Genomic DNA, 24,021 nt, shown 5'->3' on the forward strand with positions numbered 1-24,021 from the left:
TTCAATTTTTTTTCTAGCCATATCTTTCTCAAACGTTGGTGGCTATTAATTTCTCTACTTACTCTTTTCTTAAAACCTGATTAGTCAAGTTCTAATATGATCTTTAATCTCCATTTTAAAGAAAATCTCTCTCTAATCTTGCAGCCCACCCTATAGAACGTAAAACTAATGTTCCAGCTCTGGATGCAGTTGTGACTCCAGATGATGTCAGATATTTTACAAATGAGACAGATGACATTTCTAACCTGGAGGCGAGTGTGCTTGAAAACCCTTGTGATGTGCAGCTTTGGGTTAAACTTGCATACAAGTACTTGAATCAAAGTGAAGGGTATGTCCTTATCTCCATTCAAACAATTATATTGCACTTTTATCCTTTTGTTTGACCTTTTTCACCTGTGTTGCAGTAATCAAGCTTCTTCATTCTGTCAAAGGACCCTTTTGTTTCCTAGACAAAGCCACAAATTATTTATTGTCTAAAAGCAGTTAGGAAAAGAGCTATCAGATTAGACTTCCTTATTTACACAGTCCAGTGTTATGAGTAATAAAACATATTGCTGCTTTAACTCCAGGCTGGTCTCATTTTGGGATGGGAGTACCTGAAATGCAAAAAGATATAAAGAGTAATTGTAAAGGAGAGTGGTGGTGAGGCAGAGTGTTTGTTGTGCGTGCATGCTTGCATGAGCACAGACACCCATGCACTTTCTAATGTTATAAGCTAACAGTAGAATACCATTTCCGTTTGTCCTGTTCTGTATCATGTCGGGTGTTATAAAGAAGACACTGATTTAAACCTGCCTTTTTAGAATACTATGCCTAAACTTGTGTAGTTTTAACCTAGCTTAGGGTTAGCTTTTTAAAAGTGGATCATGGGAGTTAGAACTTCTATGGCTTTGGATTTTTATCTTTGAAATGCAAGTTGTAATTCAGCTACATTGTGTCCTATGGACTGGTGCATCTCTAATGATATCATATCAGCACCGATAAAAGGAAAACTAACATTTATCGGCAATTGGCTATTTTTTTTGGCTGATGTGGCTGATAATGTCACCAATAAATGCTGTGAGCATGGACGCAGCTGCACATGCTTCTGCTGCTGCGTGTGCCCTGCGGGGGGCATAGGGGGCATGTGCCCCCAGATGTGTGCACAGGGCAAGGGCAGGCTGCCTGCTGTGGGCTGGGGCTGCACCAGCCTCTTCCCAGTGGCTGTGCTTAGATTGGGCAGTGGCGGCACTGGGGCCACAGCAAATTCATTTTTGTGAATTTTGGAATGGCTGTAGCTCCCCCGTAGCCACCTAGGACTGCCGACTACCTTGCTCCACCCTGCCTGACCTGAGCGCAGCTCCCAGGAAGAGGTACAGACCTGATATAAATATGTAGTACACTGCTCAGCATCCTCTTGCATTGGGATCAAATTAATAACTTTTGGAGCTAGAGAGCTGTCCTAAACTTCCATATAGATGTATCCAAAATTCTGCTCAGATCTGATTAGTTTATTTGCAGAGTTGGTGAGTGGTATCATTCACTAGAAATATACTAGAACCAGATTTTTCTTATCTGGGTAGCTTGCAGTCGTCTTAGTTTGGAGGAGGTTACCTAATAAAGGATGAGCTTCACAGCTATCTGTTTGCTGTGGTTTTTACTTTAAAGGGTGGTGCTTCTCCAGTTGACTGGATCACGGCTGTGGTCCTGCACAGCTGATTGGAAAATAAAAGTAGCTGCAGTCACCTAGAGCAGCTCAGCAGTTCTGTGCAGCTGTCTGCTGTGACTTACAAACCTTCATCCTAGTGGGGGATGTGGAACCTAATCCCAAGAACTACCTAGCTGCTTTTGTGTGGGCTAAAGAGATTTGGGGAGTTGCTAGAAAAGCAGTGAGAAAGGTGGAAGTTCTTTTCATGAGAAGTCACTTAGCTGTTGCTTTGGAGTGGACAGGTACAGTGATCTGCAGATTAAAATCATCAGAAGTTAAAATGTCTTTTTTTATTTATTGAGATACACTATTAAGATCTTTTTACAGACTTTCGGAATTAATTGTATGCATAAACAGAAATGCACATAAGCTGTTTTGGTATTTACAAGCTGTTTTGATATTTAAAATTTGCATTTACACGATTGTGTTGTTCAAATGCATGTTGTCTGTAAAGCATCTTCAAAAGGAATAGATTGCCAGACTAAATGTGGCCTGAGCAGCATTCTCTAGATTTATGGTGGTTATTTGATGCTTACAAACTGAGATTTTTCATTTGCAGCCTATCTTATGGTTGGCTGCTTGAAACTATTTTTCTATTATGTTGCTGTACTCAAGGCTTAACAATAACCTACAAAAGCGGGAAGCTGTATTTGCAGATCAAACTGGTTACCTGTAAATGATCATGTAAATTAACATTGCAAGCCGTTTGACACTCGGTGAAAAGTAGATGTGAGAGGTATGCTGATAATAGAAAATTGAAAGAAGTCTCTCCTAAGACAGATGTCCAACTTTCTTCTTTTATCTATGAACCAGAAAGGTGGAGCTGTTTCAGTCTCTCAGCTATTTTTATAGTGAGGATCTCTAGCTATGAGTAATTCACCTCTGGTCAGTTTAGCAATATTTCAGCTGGCCTTTTGATCCAGAGAGTTGGCTTATCTTTCATTTTCATAGAGTGTGTACTGTCACTATGCAAAGTATATAAATATGGAAAGCCTCTCTGCAGTTGTCCACTTCATTAAAAAAAACAACCACCCCAAAACAACAGCAACAACAAAAAGTTGACACAGAATTTGAAAATGCTAATTGGCCACATTCTTCTAAGTGTTACTTTTCTTTTGGGAGTGGATTTTAGTTTTCTAAGTTTTATAAGTCCTAATGCCACTGTCTTTAAATATATGAATAAAAATGGTGACATTTAATAAAATGGTCTGACTTTCTTCATAGTTCATCCTCAGAGTGCTTGGATTCTGCTTTAAATGTTCTGGCTCGAGCACTAGAAAACAACAAGGAGAACCCTGAAATTTGGTGTCATTACCTCAAACTGTTTTCAAAAAGAGGAACCAAGGAGGAAGTGCAGGAGATGTGTGAAACAGCAGTTGAATATGCCCCTACTTACCAAATCTGGTGGACAGTAAGCAATAAAATATTACTATAAAACTTCAAGCTCTCTTGTTTTATAGTGCATGGTATACCAATACTGTATTAAACAATGTATGTTTAGACTATGTCAGAGAAAGAGGTGCATTTTGTGTTTGAGAACTAAGGATGTGGACAAAATATCATATTTAATGGGGTGACAGCTTAAATAAGGATAACACAGTAAAGGTATGTGTGAAATGCCTGATCCTCAGTAGTAGTGGAATGGAACATTTTCTTTAGAACATTTCTGAACCTGTATTAAAAATGTTATTATTAATGCATACAAATGAATTACTTGACTATGTTGGAAGTTATTTAAATAGCTTTACACATGTCATCTTTTAGGGAAGATTTTGATATTTTAAAAAATTTTTGTCTAGTTTCTGAGCTTGGAAACCTCCTTTGATGGGAAGGATTATGTCTGTGGAAGAATGCTGCAGTTCCTAATGGAAATGGGAGAGGCCGAAGAAAACTCTGTTCTGTCCTTTCAGCTCCTGGAGACCCTACTCTACAGAGTTCACTTAAGTCTGTTTACAGGAAGGCATCAAAATGCTCTTGCTCTACTTCAGGTGACTTCCTAGTTGCATGCATTTTAAACTCTTACATGGAATATATTAAATGGTATATCTTTACGGAACTGTTCAGGTGTTGTCTTTGTTTCTTTATGGCTCCATCTCCAGAAGAGCTGCTCTATTTAGGTGTCAGGAAATTAATTTGAAAGGATTCCTTTTTCTTGTTATGCTAAAACAGATTTGGGTTTATAACTTCATCTTGCATGAATTCTTAAAATATTTTGAATGCCACCAAGAAGAATCTGCTCTTGACTGTGCAGGGAACTGTTCATAAGATGCAATTATTTAAAGAAAAATAAAGTATATTACTGCATTATTGGCCAAGCAGCATTCTTTTTCTTAAATGTCTATGGTACCTTCATTTTTACTTTAACTAAATGGTTCAAGGAGACAAATTTGAAAAACAGTATTGGTGGTTTGATGTAATCCATTTTTATAAGAATTGTCTTTTGGAAATATTGTATTATTTGATGTTGTTTTTAAAGTGTTAGGTTTTATCTTGTTTATTTTCCTCCTTGTACTACTTAACAGGCATTCATGTGACTGACTTTTTTTCTCTTTTTTTTTTTGTAAGCAGTAGATGATTTGCTGGTTCCTTTGATTGTAGGGATCTCAGTGATCACCCTGCTTTCACTGTTTGCCTCTGCTATGCAGAGAAGATGTTATAAAACTAGCTAAGGTTGATATAAACTCCTAATAGTCAGAGGTGAGAAATAAGATGACATTTGCTGATAGCAAAAGGGAGCTCTGACATATGCAGGTTTTAAGGTTTTCATGCTTACCAGCAGGTGGAGCCCAATGACTGAATACCTTAAAATAAATCAAAACATTTTTCTTAGCTGTGTAGCTTTAAAAAAAAAAAAAAGCAGCATATAACTCTCTTAAGCTGCCAGTTTAGTTAGAAAATCATCCTCCATCTTGGCATTGGTCTAATATAAGATGATTATAAATATGTTTGAGAACTGGCCAGGATAGTGTAGTTTTTGCTTGACCTGTATTTAGTACATGTTAATTTTAACTGGAAATCTTTTGGAAATCTGCTTATCTTCAGTGATAAGCAGGAAAACAAATTTTGTTTCAGGTCCACCTGAAATGTTTAGTTTGAAACATGGTTTGATCTTAAGCCTATTTAATTTTTTTTTGATGATTTGGTTTGTATTTGAACAAAAATTCTGTTTGAAAACAAAGTTTACATTTTTAAGCTTTGAAAACGTTGAAATATCTTACTCCCCAGATACCTCTCCAATATTCATCCCCCTTTTTCCCCCCCAACCTCCCACCCAGCTTGTCTCACCCACTGACTCAGTTTACATCTTTATTGACTGCCTGTCTTGTATGCATACCAGCTCAGCCTCTGGATTCTTTACTTTTCATTCCATCCAGGAAGAGCACACACCAACTGCAGAAACTTTCAGCCTGATGAAAGGTTTTTAAACCTGAAAGCTTGCTTAAAAAAATGTTTCCAACTATTTGAAGTTACTTTAATAAAAGATATCAAATTCACCCAGAGAACCTTGTGTGAAATATCTTAATGTTTTTAACTTTTTCCCCTTTATTGTCAGTTCACCCTGAGTTTTCAAATTATTTGGATCCCTATAAAACTGCATGCTTTAGCAATTAAACATATTGGAAGATAAGTTTCCCAGATCTGCTAATAAGAGTTTTCAGTTTTTTCTGAGTGTAAAGCAGATGTATTTTGTCCAGGTTTTTTGGTTTAACTCCTGTTCAACAAATGTTATTTTGCATCTGCCAGTCTTATTGGGCTGGTTTAGTCTTGCTGCAAAGCCTGAAGGTATACTTTAACCAGAAGGTACAGAAATTTTACCGAAGGTGTTTTTTTAAATAATGCTTTCAGTGATGGCTGTGCAGCTCCAGTGCTTTCAGTAGGTTTGCATACAACTTACTGGTTCTGTAATGGAACTTAAAAGGTGCTCAGGAGCAAATAGAGTCCAGCCTTTTCTCATGAGTAAGGACATCAGAATTGCTCCCACAGCAGTTTTTGGCAGAAAGGTTATAAACTTTAGGGAGTATGGCAAATATTTAATTTTCTCTCAGTTTGATTCTCTTATCTTCTCGTATTTAAGGTTTTATTACTAAAATGTAGTCTTGCTTTTACCTTTTACAGAATGCTTTGAAATCAGCTAATGAAACAATAATAGCACAATGCCTTACATTAAGTGACCGCTGTTTAGCTTGGCTAGCTTATATACATCTAATAGAATTCAACATTCTCCCTGTCAAGTTCTATGATCCTGCTAATGCCAACCCATCAAGGATAATGAGCAAAGAGCCATTTTTGATACCATGGCAAACAGTGCAAGATATCAAGACCAATCCTGATATGTTGTTAGCTGTGTTTGAAGGTGAGTTTAGAAAAGTAGATGATGTACATAATTCTTCTGTATAGCCTTTTCTCCTCATTCAAAACAAGCGAGTAATGTTACCTGCGCAAATCAGGGTTCAGCTATGGGTGCTGAAAGCAGTGAGCCCCTCCCCTAACCCTAGCAAACGGTACTGTAAGGTAGAAAGGCAAAATGTTTAAATCCTGTTCCTTGCACCTTTTTAAAGGGGATAGGTGTGGTTTGCCTTTGGTGCTTCAGTTATCTAGAACCTGTAAGACTTGAACAGTAACGCTTACCCTCTTGTTCTGCCAGAGCAAGGACTGATGGCCTGTGAGAGCAGGACATAGCTTATCTTCTAGCATCTGAAGAGCTGTGCTCTCCTGATACCCAGATGGAATATTTAAAACCATCTTGGAGTATATGTATGCTTCAGCCTGCAGCATAGAATTAATCTGAATTGAACAGTTAAGGCACAATTATCAGTTGTCAGGAAGGAGGAGTAAGACTGTGATGAAAATAATCACAAGAGGTTTTTAATTCCAAATGCCACTTTTTTCCTTCTTCAAATTCATGTTGACAGGAGCTTTTTTTAAATTTACCTTTAAGCTTTTTTTTCCAGATGCAGTCCAAACGTGTACTGATGAAAATATTACAGCTAATGAAAGAATAGCTGTCTGTCTTCCACTCTACAGAAACATGATTTCATTGCTGCAGCTTCTGGAAAGGTAAGACCTTGTTTAAAAAGAGACTTCTTTTCCTATAAAAGTTCAAATCAGCATTTTTTTACTTTTACTTATGTTTAAGGTGGGAGTCAGCTGTTGAGCTTTGTAGATCATTGTTGGAGCTTTGTCCTCTCAACTATCAGCTGCTGGAATCCCTAGTCACGTTGTACTTGCGGATGGAACAGAACGACAAAGCCTGTGCTGTGTGGCTTACAGCATTTGAGAAAAAACCTCAAAATGCACAGATTTTTTATCATGTGTGCAAATTCCTCATTTCACAGGTAACAAACAAACAAATGAACAAACAAAACCCTCCTTACAATGGTCTTCTGGGGTGCTTGCAGACGTAAAAAAAACCAAACCCCCAAACCCCTGGTGCTTTACTTTAAACTCAGTGCACGCTTGTGCCAAGCCCCACGCATGCACAGAAGAGGCAGTATGTTACTTGAATCCAGCCTACCCGATAGCTGCAAAGATTGGATGCAGAATGGCCTTTTTGGTGCTTTTATCTAATAGCTGATTGAATCAGCTTTAGCTAAAGGTGCCGAAAAGCCACACTGAAGCGCCTGATCTTTACAGATGCTGCTGAGCCAGGTTGAAGTAATGTACTGCTGCTTCCTATAAAGCATTTTTTTGTTTTGTTTTGTTTAATGTCTGCAAGCAGACCTGGTTTCTGTTTTGCAAAATTAGTGTGTTTGTGTCTTGCTATATACAGTAAGTAATATTTGGTAGTAACATAGTTCTTCTAATCTTCAACATTTCTAGCTAATAACTAAGATTTGCAACGCCCTTATGGTGTCATCCTCCTATAAATAGGAAAACAAGAGCGTGAAAGCAGAGTGGGTTGCCTACAGCATTGAAGCAGAGTGGGTCACCTACAGCGATAGGAAGACTTGGTATTAGATTTGGGTTCATAACTCATGAGTTACTGGATTCCAGTCCTGTGCTCAAACCACAGCCTCATGCAAGGAGAGTAGCGGGTGTCGAAATGTAAATGAACACATGCGTAGTAGTGTACTGCACTGTAGTTTGGCCTAATTAAATTATTCCCTCTTGGTATAATGTGGAAAGTAGAACTTTACTAAATTAAGACAGTAATTAAGTTTTGTGTGTTTAGCTTACTCTTGTGACTTAGACATCACATAATTCTCGACCTAACTTTTTTAAAACAGAAAAGATCAGACAGTATTCCTTCACTGTTACAAGAATTTGTGGCAGCTTTCTTTGAGAACTCATGTCAAGAGTACAGTCCCATGGATTTATTACGGTATGTTTTGAGGAAGAATTTCTTTTCACAGTGGCATGTAAGGAATGTTCTTTGACCAAAGACACCCGTCTGATAAGATAATGAGAGACTTTTACAATTTACTTCATTTTCTTAAACTGCAGGACCTTGGTGCAGTACCTTTTTCTACCCAAGGCAGGCAATTTTAAAGTATTAAAGTTAATGCCTTCATTTTTTAAGAATCTGTCACATAGTGCCTAATATTTAAAGTTTATTATATAATATTTTGAGGATCATCCTTTTAATTTGCTTGTACTCATGTTCTGCCTGCAGATTTAAATTGAACAAAGTTAAGGCATTTTGTAGTTACACTTATTTTAATATTTTGTAGTGACTTCATTTCCTTGGTATTTTGGTGGAGGAGGTAAAAATGATGACTTAATGTCAGATTTTGCAGGACTGAGTATCTAAGTATTTATTCAGTAGTGTAAATTTTAGTGCCTAATATTTACACTACTGAATTTATGTATTTAGGTATCTGCATAAGACTCCCAGTCCCAGCAAAGCTCTTAAGTATATGCATAATTAACTAGGGTAGTGGCTTAATCAGGAAAAATGTTGAAAAGGAAGAAATATTTTTTTTAAAAGAAGTTAATTTTTCTTTAAAAGTAAATCAATAAAGATAGATTATTTATTTTTAAATAGAATTCATAGAAAATGATGGTGATAAAGTCTTTTACTTTATTTTGAATTCAAGATTGTCAATTGTATTTCTAAATGTAAATCAGTAAATATTTTGCGTATAGCGGGATTATTTCTGTGTAGGAGTATATTATATGTTCAGGTTTTTACATCACTTTTCTTTCAGGTATCTCTTGAATTTTCCAATTCCAATTGAATTTACGCCACCTTTGTATAAAGAACATCTTACAGATGATGTTTTAAACCAGCATGTTCCGTATCTATGGCAGATCTACTGGTGAGAATTTCTCTGAGAAATACTGGATCGCTGAGTAAATTGTTCATGTACTTATTTCTAATGCATCTTATTTACTTAAGAGTGTACTACTTTGAGTTCCTTGAAGGTCCAGTCTGACAGTTCTTATGGATGCTTCCTGACTGCTGCAGAACAGACACAGATTTATGGAGCTGTGAGAAGGATATCATCACAGACCCCCAACACGCCACACTTGAGAGAGTTTTCACAAATTCTGCCTCTAGACAGGGTAATAGCCTGTGAATTGATCTGTCCCTGAGGACCAGTGACCTTTTATTTTTTTCCTTTATGCAGTTTCTTGCAGACTTTCTTTTCAGTCTTTCAGTTGTCTCCATGTTTTTATCCTAGGCTTTTCCAATTTCATTTTTTGCTTTTGCTTTCAGCATTGTTCTTACTACATTCACTGTCCCAGTTTTCCTTTTGTTTGTGGAACCTTTAATGATATGCCCTAAAGTTGGGGCTGTCCACAGATTTTTTTATTTATTTTTTTATAAACTTCAAAGGAAAATGCCAATGACTTCTTTTTCTTTTTTAGTGAGTCATGCCTAAATAAGAGAGATACCAAAATTCGGTCATATTCAGCCACTTGAACTTTTTTCTTCACTGTTTCACCTGATGGCAAGGATCTTGAAGATTTTCCAGAAGAAAGTAGTAGTCGTCACCATGATGGCTAAAGATGACACTTTTTAGCATAGTCGTTATAGTTTTATGCCCACTTTACACTGTTATTTAAGAAGCCTGTCTCATGGATTTGGGTTCATCACCTCTGTCATTAGCTATGTGGTTTTTCAAATAAGACCAGACTAACTCTCCAAATATTGCTAGAAAATTGGCTTTCAAGCTGCCTGAAAAATTGCTAGTAATGGAGTTAAATGAGATTTGTATAGTTTTTTTGTCAGTCTTGTTGAACCAAAAGTTATTTCAGAGAAGTTTTATCTCTTGTACAGAAGGGGGTTACAGTTGACAAGAGGGTATTACAGTGGACAAGAAGCTGAATATGAGCCAACAGTGTGCCCTTGTTGCAAAGAAGGTTGATGGCATACTGGGCTGCACTGGTAGGAGTGTTGCTAGCAGATCGAGGGAAATGATTCTTCACCTCTTTACCACTGGTGAGGCCACATCTAGAGTACCGTGTCCAGTTTTGGGCCTCTTGCCCCACTACAGAAAGGAGGTAGACAAACTGGAGAGTCCAGTGGAGGGCAACAGTGGTTAGGAGGCTGGGGTACGTGACTTCTGAGGAGAGGCTGAAGGAACTGGGCATATTTAGTTCGGAGAAGAGAAGACTGAAGGGGGATTTAATAGCAGCCTTCAACTACCTGATGGGTGGTTCCAAAGAGGATGAAGCTAGACTGTTTTCAGTGGTGACAGATGACAGAAAAAGGAGAAATAGTTTATTAGGAAAAACCTTCTCACTTGGCAGTTAGTAAAGCATTGGAAGAAGTTACCCAGAGAGGTTGTGGAAACCCCATCCTCGGAGGTTTTTAAGACCTGGGTAGACAAAAGCTTGACTGGGATGATCTAGTTGGGCATGGTCCTGCTTGGAGCTTGGACTGGATGACGTTCGGAGGTCCTTCCCAACCCTAATTTTCTATAATTCTAAGATCAGGCTAGATAATTGTAATGGTCCATTTTCATCATTATAAAATGTGAATCGTGGATTAAATATGCTGTTTTCCCTCAGTTATGGGAAATTACCTGCACATCCCTATGCTACCTAGAAAGAGAACTTGCACAGGTCATTGAAGATATATTTTCAAAAAGATAGATGGATTTAAGTCATTAGATGTCTCTTTCCTTTTTTCAGGTGCAGAGGACAAAAAGCATCAAAATTCACTTTTGCCAAGTGGATTGCTATATTACAGAATCTCAAAGGGCAAATAACAGCCTGAAAGGATCAAGGAACAACGTTGTGTTTGGAAACAGCATGTGTTCTTTAGCAAGGAGATAGGCAAGATAGTGACTTGATCCTTTGTTCATACTTTCTCTGAGTATTACAAGAAAGACCTCTGGTTACCCACTGTGCAGCCTTAGGGCATAATGAGTTCTTCAGCTACTTTACTATATTTGTATTTCTAGACACCTTCTACTCCCCACTTTTTTTTTTTTGTTCCTGCATACATTTTTTTCCATCTAAAATTGCTTTCCTTTGTTCACTTCTGTTTGCTCTTAGTTATACTGTAGAGTAAGGATGGTTGGTTGGGTCTTGGACAGAAATTTCTCATCTGGTCACTTCTGTCTTCAGAAGTGTCCTGTATTAGTCTAATCTTTTGTCAGAGAACAAGATTAAATGTTTGACCATGTTTGTCATGATTTTTTCTAGGTGGTCAGTATATTAGCTATTGACAACTTAGCAGTGTTTTGGAACTATTAGCATTTATTTCTTAGCCGCAGTCCGATGCTTGTTCTCAAGTGCTTTGATCAATTTAACTTTGGAATTTATTGTTCTGGAGCTTTCCAGAGGGAAGCTCTTGACACCTGTCTCAATTCTGCAGCAGTCAAAGAGTATTCTTACATAAGGATTGGTAAAAAGGTAATTTTCAAGAGTAGAAATGAGAAGGTAAGAGTTTTTTAAAATTTTTTATTTAAATTGAATGCAACCTTGTAAATAATTAGGCTTCATATTCTTCATTATCTGCAGTGTGAGGACTAGCTGTTTTAATACTACATGATAACATTTGAAATTGATCTCACATTACTTTTTTATCAGCATTTAATATTTCTTCTACCTATGTGAAACTCTTGATTGTGCCTCTCAATTTCTTAATATGCAACCTAAGGCAAATCCCTCCTTTCTCCTCTCTAACCATGTCCCTCAACTTTTAAAACAGTTTATGCCAGTCTCTTCTTGCAAGTGTTGGTGAAGCACTGGATGCTTATGAAGCAGCGCTAGGAGCAGTGATGCAGCCAGAAACAGTGCAGAACATTTGGATGGAGTAAGTTTCCTTGCATAACTTACCATTTTAAAATTTAAAAACCTCAGAATTTTCATTATGCTGTTTTTTCATTTTGTTTTTGTTTCTTTGCAGTTACCTTGTTTTTATCAATAGCAAAGTTGTTGGATCCAACAATAAAGTTCAAGAATTTAAAATTTTTACTGATCTGGTGAACAGGTGTCTAGTTACAGTCCCTACACGATACCCAATTCCTTTTAGCACTGCTGATTATTGGACCAACTATGAGTTTCATAATAAGGTAAGAATTTTTCAGTAACTTATTTTTATGTTAAAGTACTACGTGGATGAGCATTCTTAACTTACTATGTCAGTTGGCAGTGCGGGAGGAAAGAGAGTATGTAGGTAGACAAAGAAAATGAAGGTTTACAATAATGTGAAGGTGGAACAGTGGGGAGATGAAAAGGATATTTGAGTTACCAATTACAATCTTAAAATCAGCAAAAATGGATTAAGAATGAAAGCTCATCTTGGAGAAAGTTTTTAAGTTGATAAAACATCTAAAAGTGATGCTGGAGAGTTAGTTGGAGATGTATGTTACAAAGGGACATGTTAAAAAGAAAGCTTCAGGAGTTTACTGTTGGGAGATGCTAATTAAAACTTTCAAGAGTGGATAAGGGCCAAATGTAAAAAGAAGAGACAGTAAAGTCCTTAGGAGAGTCTAGTGAAAGAAGTGGGGTAAGGGAAGACCCTCTGGAGATTGTTACAGGAGTGATCAAAAACAAGTGTATCAGTGGCTTGTGGTGTAATTTCACTAAACTGTCTACAGTGCTTTTTCTTAGAATTCTTATGACAGAACACATGATATACTTTATTGGGGCCAATTCTTTTTGTGACAGCACAAATATATAGCAAGCACTTCTTGTATTAGTACCTAACGCTATCTAGTAATTATAATATTTCCATGTCATTTTCCTCCATTCAGTAACAGTTATGTTGATCAGTTTTAACTATACTTAAATGCAGTCAGTTTTATTGGGTCAAATCTGGAGCTGGTGTAAACCAGCAGAGTTGATTGACTTCCAACAGAGGCATTTCAAATGACAGCAGCAGAATATCTGCTTTTTGGTGTTTAGTTGTAGAACACCATATAAACAGGCATTAAAACAAACTGCTTAATGACTGATGTCAAATCTGGATAAAATTCTTCTGCGTATCTGTATTTTTTTCTAATTGTAGTGAGTGTTAAGCAGTTCTAAAATTTTTACTTCATAGTTGCGTAGTAAATATGTGATTTAGACTCTCCAGTTGTCTTGTTGCTTAAAACTTAAACCCCATGAAGTGTTAGCTGGAACAACTTTCATCTTGAGCACCAGGTATTTGAGCTTCACCTTCTCAATTCTATATATATAAAAGCCTTAATTTGCCTGTCCATAACACTTTATTCGCACTCTGATTTGTTGTTTGTCTGGTGGGAGGGGAGAAGCAAGCCCAACACCGGTGGAGGGGATAGGGGGGTAGGAGTGGGTCTGGGCCCTAAAGCTGAGGGGTGGAAAGAGGGGAGTGTGGCCCCAGATGGGGGTGGGGTGGGGTGGGGCGGGGCAGACACAGGGCTCCATGCCTGCCCGCCCTCCCATCATTCTTGACAGGCAGTTTGCTAGTGTATTACAAATTTTAGCACTCTTACTTGGGGCTGGGGTGACATGTGCATTAAGGTGCACAGTTGGCAGCCCAGAGGTCGCAAGTTCAAGGTCATAGTGGAAGTGCCAGGTTAGATTCTAAGAAATCAGCAAATTCTTCTAAATACTTTGTCCCAAAGACACGAAAAAGGAAGGAAGGAATATTCATGATGACTTATTTCTTTCTGGAGGCAGGAGGGAAACTTTGCTGTCATAGGCTTCAGGTTTGGTGTGCTATATGCTTTTTACAGGTTGAAGCAAGGCAGTAACACAGTTCGTGTTTAGAGATTTTTGTTCCGGCCATTATCCTGGTGTCAAAAAAATTGCAGGCAGTTAGAATATATAGTCAGTGTTAAAATGGATTCTTTTTCTGTTTTCTTTTTACAAATCAAATTTTACAGGTAATTCTCTTCTATTTGAGCTGTGTCCCAAAGTCTCAGCATTCCAAAACCTTGGAACGATTTTGCTCTAACATGCCTACTAATCCTGGACTTGCGCTGAGGTAGGAGAAAAATTTTAAAAATGCATTAAGTTAATTGCATGTCATCTTGCTTATAACTTAAGGAATGTTTTTGTTTGTTTGTTTTTTTTTTTATCATATAGCTTTTTTGATACAAGGTGTTTATATAAAATTCTGTGTAAAAGTCTAACCTGATCAGATTTTTTTAATGGAGATTCGGGCTGTTTGTCTGCCATAATGCTAGCAGGGCTTCTCCATAAGAGGGCTTGATACCAACATCTTTAAATTTTGGTAATGGAGCACTATAATACTATCTGCTGGGGTGATCAGGGAATGTAAAGAAGGGACCAGTTAATAATTTGAACAAGTGTTTCCTTGCTATATCTTATGTTTTGGCCTGTCACTCCCTTCCTGATGGAGAATAGATTTTTTGTTCTGTCTGTAGACAAGTTATTGCTGCCTGGGTTACATGACACAGTGGAGTATGATTAACACGAACTGGTTGAGCTTTGGGTTAGGCAGAAAACATTTAAAAAAAAAAAAGGCAATGGTGATGGTTTTTAGACTGAACTTTGTCAATACCTAGTTTCAGCACAAGACAAAGAAAACACGAGTACAGTAGTCTACAACTTTGAGATTTAGCTTTAAATATGTTCAGCCTTTATTTGATAAACTTATTTTGAACTTTTTATGCATTCCCATTCATAAGATTTGGCTGTTTATGCAACAGCTGGAGTGATTGATACTTGGGAAGTGTTTTAAAAATGCATATTTATTCAGTGGAGGCAGGTAATAACTGTTATTGAAATAGTCACTTTTTACTTAAGGACTGGAAAAATGTTAAGGCCCTAACTTTTTCTTCATTATGGCTTGAAATATCAAAATATTTTAAGTATCACAAAGTAAAATGGATGAGTTGTCCAACTAATAATCTTTTGCTAACTAAGATTTTTTTTCCCCCTAATGGTACTATTAAAATGCAATTGTTTAGAAATATTTGCATCTAGATGGAATTTGTATTCTCTTCCAGTACTGCCAGTATTTACAGAATGGAAGGAAAGAGATCTGCTGTTAGTTCCTAACCATGTGACTATACAAGATTTTCAGTTTGGAAGCATTTAGTTTACAACACTTCCTGGAAATGCATACCACATCAGGCAGGCTGAGGATTAGATTTTTTACCCCTATCACATAATACACATGTACATCAAAAACATGCTTTTATGTATTTCTGACCCTGCAGTTTGACTTCCTAAATGTTTGCTTCCGAGTAACTTTTCAGGTTACATAAAAATAATGTCTATAATGTCTACAGTGGTTTCACTTGGTATGTCTTGATTATTTCAACATGATTTATATCTTTAAACCGTGTTTTTTTTTTAATTCCTGTTCCTTAAGATTAGAAATATGCTTGCTTGCTTTAAATGTTTTTTACAGGCTGCTTCGACAATATTGGGAAGAGAGCAACATTCAGATTCTGAAACTTCAAGCCAAGATGTTTACGTATAATATCCCAACATGCCTGGCCATCTGGAAAATGTAATGCAACAGTCATACATCTGTTTTCATAGATATTACTTTTGTTTATAAGATTTGCATCACAAAGGTAATCTGAAGTGCCTTTCAGACTGGGTTTATTTTGGAAGTCTTTTCATTAATTTAGTCTTTCAGCATTAACAGTTCGTTGCATCAAAAAAGGTAATGTTGCTCTTATTTTTAAAATGAATTTTCTTGTAGAAAATACTATTTAAGCAAATATTTTGTGGATAAATATGGAAAATGTATTTACAATTGCCTTTTTAATTGACTTCTGTCTCCTCCTCTCTACCCTCCCCTTTATATATCACAATAGCAATAATCTTCATTATCCAGTGATGCTGAACTGATCATTTTCTTCAGTGTGTGTTCATAAGGGAAAACCACTGAAATGTCTTGCTCATGTAAGGTTGTTTAAAAATGGCTACTTTTTCTTTTCACTATAGATTAACATCATTGGAAGTTAGTCTGTTACTTTCAAGGACTTTGTAGTTTCATCCCACCATCGTATTCTGCCAATAATGGCATGTAATATCGTGCAAGAATAAATCATTTTTATATATTTCTTTTCCTCAGAGCCATTGCTGCCGAGTGCTTTGTAAAGGGACAGAGAGAAGTAAGTCAGTACTGGTTGTTAAAACATTTTGTTTGCAGAGTTCTAGTGAAATTTATATACCACATATACTATGTACCTGGCAACTGAGTCTGTAAAATTAAACATGTCAGCAGTATTCCTGTTTACTCATGATTGAACCTGGTACATGCAACTCCCCTTGGTTTGGTTTCTGCTTGATTGTTAACTCTATTGGGAAGATACCTAGAACCAAGATGGAAGGAAGTAGAATTGTTATGCTGGAAGATGTTAATGGTTGCCAAAATTTGGTTCTTGTAATCAGTAGTTACACACCTGCTTGAAGCTACTGGGTAGGTTAAGCAGATGCAGGAGTCTCAGTGTGTGGGCTTCCCCCCCATCCCCTTCCATGATCAGTTCTCTCAGATGTTCCTAATAGTTTTGGTGAGAGAATTCTGTGCAACAGTCTTCAACATACCCTGAAATCCTGGATTTGATCAAATGCGGTGATCAAAAGTCAACACATTTGCACACAGACAAACAAAATCCATCAAACTGAACGTTGCTTTGCTTGGCCAAAATGTTAATACTACAGCAGTTCTCAGTGGAACCTCCACATGGGTGTTGACAGTAACAGTAACTTACGTTTATTGCTTATGGGGAAAATGTACTATACTGGGAGAGCAGTAAGGCAGGATGTATATATTGCAACCCAAGTCCTGGACTTACTGGGTTTCTAACTAATGCCTTTTCTATGCATTACAAAACCTACAATATATCTTGCTCATTAAAAAGGTTAAACATTTTCATATATTCAGTCTCAAATGACAGGCCATTTACCAAGTTATCTCAGCCTGACAAATATTTTTCCTTGACTATGCTTTCCATAAAATGGAGATATGCCAGAATGTTTAATTATGTTTTGTGTCATTGTTTTAGCTAATCCTCAAAAGAGCTTCCTTTTCCTGCTAGTTAATGTTTTTATTTCTCTTACTGAAACTAGAGATCTGTGCAACAGGGCCAAATTTTAGCTGATTTATAATGGATAACACTGGAGTTATAACTATAATATTAAAGCTTCTTATCTCTCTCAATCTGAAGTCAAGTACTGTAAGGGTAAAAAATATAAATAGTAAGATATTGTGTCCAGTTTTGGGCGCCGCACTTCAGGAGGGATGTGGCCAACATTGAGAGGGTCCAGAGGAGGGCCACTCGCATGGTTAAGGGGCAGCAGAGCAGGCTCTACAAAGAGAAGCTAAAGGGCCTGAACCTACTCAGCCTGTACAAGAGAATGCTGAGAGGGGATCTGGTGGCCATTTACAAACTGACTGGGGTGACCAGCAGGGACTGGGGGAGGCTCTGTTCCCCCATGCACCACCCAGGGTTACTAGGAATAACGTTCACAAATTGTTAGAAGATTCAGGCTGGACATCGGGAGACATTACTTTACAATTAGGGCTGCCAGGTTCTGGAATGGGCTCCCAAGTGAGGTGGTGCTCTCTCCTACCTTGGGGGTCTTCAAGAGGAGGCTGGACAGATATTTGGCTGGGGTGATATGATATGGTTCCTGCCCAGGGCAGAGGGTCAGACCTGATGATCTGTTTAGGTCCCTTCCAACCCTAAGCACTATGATATGATACTAAGAGTAATTTTAATCTGCCCCATCACATGCATTTCATTGGAATCTGTAATTACATGATCGCAGGCTGTTTTTCACAAGACTCTTGTCTCTTTCAGTGTACTAGATGGTAGGGCTGTGCAAAAGTTCTGCAGCTGTTTTGTTTTGAAGGTGTTTCGGGCACTGAAACGGGCCAGAACACCACATCCAAAACTAAATGGAAGGCTCTGAAACATCTCCGAAACAAAACCATCTGGAAAGTTTTGGATGTTTCAGAGCCGGGCTTGTGGGGAAACAGAAACTAAGGGGAGGAAGGGGGAAGAGGGGTGGAAGGACTACTCTGATATTGTCATCTGTAGCTGGCCAGGATCTGCAGTCTGTTCCTGAGGTCCCTTCCAATCCCAGTGCTCTGACGGGGGGACAGCGGCCTGCTGTCATCTCACACACAGGTCTGGGGGTGTGGGCCCCCGGACCTGCATGAGGGATGATGGCAGGCTGCTGCTGCTGGCTGGAGCCAGTGCCAGCACCCAAGTCTTCTTGGTGTAGTTTGTGCCAAGCTCAGCCACGGGAGTTGCGGGAGAAGCCCCTGTGGCTGCCCAGGCTGGCCCCATCCATTGCCCAGCCCAGCCTCCTGGCACTTAAAAAAAAACCAAAAAAAAAAAAAAAATAAAGCCATGCACTCATCAGCTCTGGCAGTGGTGATCAGGGCCTTTGCGTGCTCATGGCAGACCCCTTCCTGCACAGTGGGGGGCAGCAAAGATTGCCTCCACCCTGCCTGGCACCCACATGACAGCTACCCCAGGGTGCTGTGCGCTGTCTGGGAGCAGGACCCACTAGGGCTGAACAGTGCCGAGCTCTGGATGACCGCCCCAGCTCCCAGACAGCATGTGGCACCCTGCCATATAGGTGTGTGGGGGGGCAGCTGCCACATGGGTGCCAGGTGGGGTGGGGGCATCACCACTGCATGGGGGTACTCTGCCACAGGCACCTAGAGGCCCCAGTCACCGCTGTCAGAGCCAGTGAGTACAGGGCTTTTTTTGAAATGCCAGGACTAAGCTAGGGCCAGCTGGGCAGGGCAGCCATGGAGGCTTCTCCCTTGGCTTCCCCCACCAGGGCAGAGGCAGGCACAGCGGGAGGAGCCACAGGAGAACCTGCAGCCACCCAGAGAACCTGCCTCTCCCTGGCCAATCCAAATCTCCAGAACAGTGTTGAAACTCCAAAACTGATTTGGCTGAATTGAAACGGAGCAGTGATCTGAAACACCAAAACGAATTGCTGTCCTCAGAAGTGGCCGAATCTGAAATTGAAACGAGACATACCTGTTACGCACAGCCCTACTAGATGGACCATGCTGAGGGGTTGAAGCTGGGTTGCCTAGTGAAAGAAGGCTCTTAATCCATAGATTCCCTAGCCTCTTTCATGGCAGAAATTGGAAGGCATGTAATGATGATAGAACTTGCGGAGAAGAGGGAGAGTATTCTTGGGTTGGGATTAAGATGGTAGGCAAGGAGAAGCCAACCATCTGCCACTGGGAGAGCTGTTGTATCTTGATATCTACTAGAGTCTTTCTGAGGGATTTGCATCATACAAAGCAAAGTAGTTATTAATGTTTATTTTTTGGGTGACCAGTTTGAGATTTCTGAGACCTTGCTTTTAGAAAGGCTGAGCACTCACAGCAGCTACTGAAATTAGTGAAAGCTGTGGGTGCTCAGCAGCACAGCAGTAGAACACGGGAGCTTGAAAGATTTTTTTATGTGGCTTTGAATTGGTAAGTTCTGTGTTCTGATTCAGTGCATCTGACCTGGATTTTTTTCCCTTCTGTTTAAAGAATAAAGTGTCCCTACGTGTAAAATGAAAACTCTACCCATTTGCCTCCCAGGGGATGTTATTTTTTTAACATAAAATGGTTATAAAAGGCAAAGTAATCGTCAGGGATCCAGGTTTTCTGCTTTGTGTGGAAAATCAAGTTATCTTCCCCTTTAAAGGAGAAAAATCCAGATGTCCCCCTTTGAAGTTGGAAATTACTGGTGGGGAGAGAGCTGTGGGCAGGGGATGGTGAGCAGGCATGGCCAAACCACTAGGGGGTGCTGCCTGGCTGTGGAGCTGTGGCTTCCTCTTGCCCCAATGGGCTGGGTCTGTTGACCTTTCTTGTGCCCAGATCCCAACCCTGCCTTCATGGGGAGGGAGGTTCAGGGCCCCATATAGGGCCAAGTGGGTCCTTCCTGCCAGAGCGCCCAGAGCACTCCCAGCTATGTGAAGGGTCGGCTTGCTCCCCCCCTCTGCAGTGGCAGGGCTTGGGCAGGATGATGGGTTTCCTGTGCCTCTTGCCATGCTTGTGCTGCTGCAGCCCAGACCTGGCAGGCTCCTCTGCACTGCTAGGCCAGGCCGGACCCTCCCTAGCTCACCCTGGAGGAAGGGGGGGTCTGGTCCCAGTGGGGTGGCATCTACCAGGTGCACTGCACCCTTCCTCCTCCTGCCTGTGGTGTTCAGGCCATGCAAGGCCTGGCCCAATCCTGAGGCAGGGCTGAGTCTGCGACTGGCTCACCCCAAGGAGGTGCCATGGCAGCTGGAGCAGGCGGTGCCATGTGTCAGGGGTCGTTGGTAGCCCCTCGCATGTTTAATGCCAGTCCCAAGGCATTCCTCAGGGTAGTGGCACACCAGGGATCCTGCCCAGGGCCATGGGCAGGAGGGGGAAGATGCAGCATACTTGGTGGAGGCTGCCTGCTAGGATCACTCCCTCCCTTCCTCAGAGTAAGCTGGGGAGGGCCTGGCCCAGCCTGGCAGTGTGGAGGAGCCTTCCAGGTCTGGACTGCAAGAGCACAGGCATGGCAGGAGATGCAGGGAGCCCATCGTCCTGCCGGGGCCCTACCACTGCAGGGGGGCTGGGCAAACCTAGGGCACAGCTGGGACTCTCAGTGTTGTGGGAGGAAGTCCCTGCCTGAGCCCTCTGGGCAGCCTGGCACTTTCCCCCACCCCCTGTGGTGGTGGAATTGGGATTCAGGCACAGGAGAGGGCCCCAGCCCCTGCCTGTGGTAGCAAGAAGCAGCTGTGGCTTGGCACCTGGGCAGTGCTGCCTAGCAGCTCAGCTGGGCACACATCGCCCTGCCCACAGCTTGTTCCTTGCCAGCAGCTTGGGACCCATTCATTATGTTCCCAGCATAGCGCAGGTAAGAGGCTGGAGCCATTCCTGCCAGAGGTCATTAAGCTATGTATTGCTTATAGGTTAACTGTCTAACTGATATAATTGGAAGAGGTTAAACACATTGCATTTTAAACAATATTTACATCCCTGTCTGAAGGGGTGGGTGACACTGCCAGGGTACGGGTGGCTGTGGGTTGGAAGTTAAGGGCAATAGTGTGAGCAGGGACAGGGCCCTGGCATATTGGGGCTGCTCACTACCAAAAAGCAGCCGGGAGAAAAGCCAGAGTTGGACCTGAGGCATGGGGGAGCTGCTGCCAGGAGGGAGTGAGTGGGGGGTAGGCAGGGCCTGCAAGTTGAGAACTGGCAGGGATGGGGGAGGGCTGTGGCTTGGGAGTGAGGGGTATTGGCATATCGGCTGCTGAGCACTACAAAGCAGAAGGGGGGCAGCCAAAGCTGAACCTGTGTCCAGGTGAATAGAGGGGACAGGGGTAACTCTGATTTTTCCACGATAAAAAAACTCACAAAAGTGAAATGAAACTCCAAAATATTTAGAATTTTTATTGTAATAATTGAGGTACTGATAGGCTTCCAAAATGCTTTAAATTTGTAAATAGATTAACAAAACATTGTGTTCAACTGATAGATATAGATAGATACTGTGAGAGCGAGAGAGACTGGAAAAAAAGTATTTTTGGGAGGGGGGTTGTCAGAGAATTTTAGATTTTTTTCTTAACAAAGCAAACCAGGATCCCTAGTAATTGGTAGATTGTGTCTTGGTTTGAAATTCAGATGCCCCAAACTTGTAGAGCAGCTGTGGGTCATGACACCAAATGGGATTGCAACATCAGTGGATGGGGTCATAATAAACAGGGATTGGGGTGCATCGGTGATGTGTTGGAGGATCTGGGGGAGGGTCCATAGGTGACTTGGGTGGGGTGGGGGGCCAAGGCAATGTGCCCCCTGATATTTCTGTGACCAGCACAGGAGGGAGCACCGTGCCACTATGGCTGCCAAGATGAGGCAGCAGCAGCTGCATTGGATTATGCCTCTGCTGCTGCTGGGCACCTCAGTTTGACTGCTATGGCAATGTGGTACTCCCTTCAATACCGGTTCCCTCCTGCTGTACTGGATTGGGTGTTGCTAAGGTGGGGAAGGGGGTGGGTGGTGGGGAGGGGTGAGGAAAAGCTTGGGAAGCACTGTTATACAGATTGAAGCAGTTTTTTTTCTGGACATCCCTGATCCTCCATTTCCCATAAATGGGAATAATTTTACTATATCTCAGGAAAAGAGCTTTGAAGACATACGTATTAATGTTTATAAAGCAGAAATACTGTAACAGTAAATTCTATAAAAGCCTATTCAGCAGTTTCATATTTAGTATATGGTTTGCAGTGCATGCAGTGGTGGGGGGGGGAGCATGGAAGGGGCACTGAATGATGAGAAAAAGATGCCTGCTGAATGCCTGAATTGCTTTGCCATTGTCCTTCCTTGCAGTGAATGAGGCAGGAGTCTCATGGCCAAAGTAGTATAGGATTCTGACATTAATCACACTAACACTTGCACCAAAGGGTCAGAATTAAGGCAAAAGAAAGTTTAAGTCTGGGATTTCCTAACTCTGGGGCACTTGTTTAAAAGAGCGGGATGGGAGGCGGAGATTTTGTATTTTATCTTTTATTGCAACAGATGTATGTGTGTGAAACTGTATGTTTGTGTGTTTATTCTGAAACGCTGGGGAGGGTAGCTCTGAATTGATGTGTATTTTCATTTTACAGGTCCATCATCTATATCAGAGAGCCCTTCAGAAGTTACCTCTGTGTGCAACACTGTGGAAAGATGTAATGTTTTCTACTTATGGTTCAGTTTGAGGTTTTATATATTTTCTGCATGTCCCATATCCATAGATGTGGTGATGCTCAAGCTCTGGCTAAATCTTATATCTGCTTCCCCATCTCTTGCAGCAACTCTTGTTTGAAGCCTCAGGAGGAGGTAAAACTGATAACCTGAGAAAACTAGTTTCCAAGTGCCAAGAGGTTGGAGTCAGCCTAGATGAGCTTTTAAATTTAAACACTTACAGAACAGAAAGCAAGAATCACTGAACACTGGGTGCAGTCAGTCCTTAAGTCCTATTAAATGCCAAAATCATTTGAATGATTCTTCAGGCTGATCCATGCCTAATGTCTGTGTAAGGCAGATGAGTATTGCTGAGCATATCAAGTCTCCAATCTTCTTTCCTTGAACCTGGAAACAATTAACAAGATCCTCCTCTGTCTGGATAAATGAACTCCCTGTTTGGCCTGCTTCTGGGCCCTGCCAGATTCTCATAACATCATGTACGTAAGTATAGTTAATCAAAATGACAGACTTCTTTTATTTTTTTTTTTTTTTAAGTTTTCCTTTTAGTTTCCCTTTTTGTTATGTTGTGTTGTTCCTGATTCACTTGACACTCTCACTGATGCCTGAGAGATCTGTTTGGGATAAATTACTGGGCTGTGTTTACAGTAAAAAGCAAGTCCATTTTGTTTTTTCCTTTTTTAAACCTTTTTGAGATTTTTTCCATTACAGGATTTAAAACAAAAGCAGCCGCTCTTAAGAAAAGCGTAACTGCCATGGCCACAAGTATGCTTCTTGCACTTGAAGGCTCTAAGAGGGTTGTTTACTGCCCTTTCTGCATTCTGGACTCATGGCAGAGACTATTTAACTTGAAGATTAAAGAAACTATTGCAAATGCCAGTGCATCAGAACCCAAGAGTGGTCAATTATTATGTGCAATTTTTTTGTAAAGAAGTTTTAATTTATAATAAAGTTTAACAGTTTAAAGAACAGTTAATATTGAACTGTTTTGTATTAAGATACTACTCTGTAGTATTACAGTTGTTTATACAAAGATATTTTCAATATAAGTTAACTTCAAAAAAAACCAAACCCCTGTTGTCTATTTTGTTCTTTCAGTTAAAGTAAGCAGATAGCCTTGAGGCAGGGTTGGCAACCCAAGAAAGTTTTTTGGGTTTTTTTAATAACAATCTGCAAATTTATTGACAACACTTTTTATTGTTTAATTGATGGACAGTTTTACTAAGATCTATATAGATGTAGATTTATATAGATATAGATCTATAAAAAATGTAAATGTAACTCCTCTGCAGACCCCTGTTAAAAGGGC

General features: G+C 40.2%; 1 protein-coding gene across 1 annotated transcript in view; it reads left to right on the forward strand.

Moving 5' to 3' along the window:
* The window catches only part of ZFC3H1 (zinc finger C3H1-type containing), a 62,073-nt gene extending 38,304 nt beyond the window's left edge, over positions 1-23,769 (forward strand). The window contains exons 22-36 of the mRNA XM_019543936.1: positions 145-328; positions 2,912-3,098; positions 3,487-3,675; positions 5,804-6,041; positions 6,640-6,745; positions 6,825-7,023; positions 7,915-8,009; positions 8,836-8,946; positions 11,793-11,897; positions 11,991-12,156; positions 13,936-14,036; positions 15,432-15,533; positions 16,107-16,146; positions 22,634-22,696; positions 22,820-23,769. Coding sequence (XP_019399481.1) covers positions 145-328; positions 2,912-3,098; positions 3,487-3,675; positions 5,804-6,041; positions 6,640-6,745; positions 6,825-7,023; positions 7,915-8,009; positions 8,836-8,946; positions 11,793-11,897; positions 11,991-12,156; positions 13,936-14,036; positions 15,432-15,533; positions 16,107-16,146; positions 22,634-22,696; positions 22,820-22,957 — 2,024 coding nt within the window. The 3' untranslated portion in view covers positions 22,958-23,769. The remainder of the gene's footprint in view (positions 1-144; positions 329-2,911; positions 3,099-3,486; positions 3,676-5,803; positions 6,042-6,639; positions 6,746-6,824; positions 7,024-7,914; positions 8,010-8,835; positions 8,947-11,792; positions 11,898-11,990; positions 12,157-13,935; positions 14,037-15,431; positions 15,534-16,106; positions 16,147-22,633; positions 22,697-22,819) is intronic.
* Positions 23,770-24,021: the final 252 nt, after the last annotated feature.

Source organism: Crocodylus porosus, unplaced genomic scaffold (assembly GCF_001723895.1).
Source record: "Crocodylus porosus isolate Cpor-Errol unplaced genomic scaffold, CroPor_comp1, whole genome shotgun sequence".
Taxonomy (NCBI): domain Eukaryota; kingdom Metazoa; phylum Chordata; order Crocodylia; family Crocodylidae; genus Crocodylus; species Crocodylus porosus.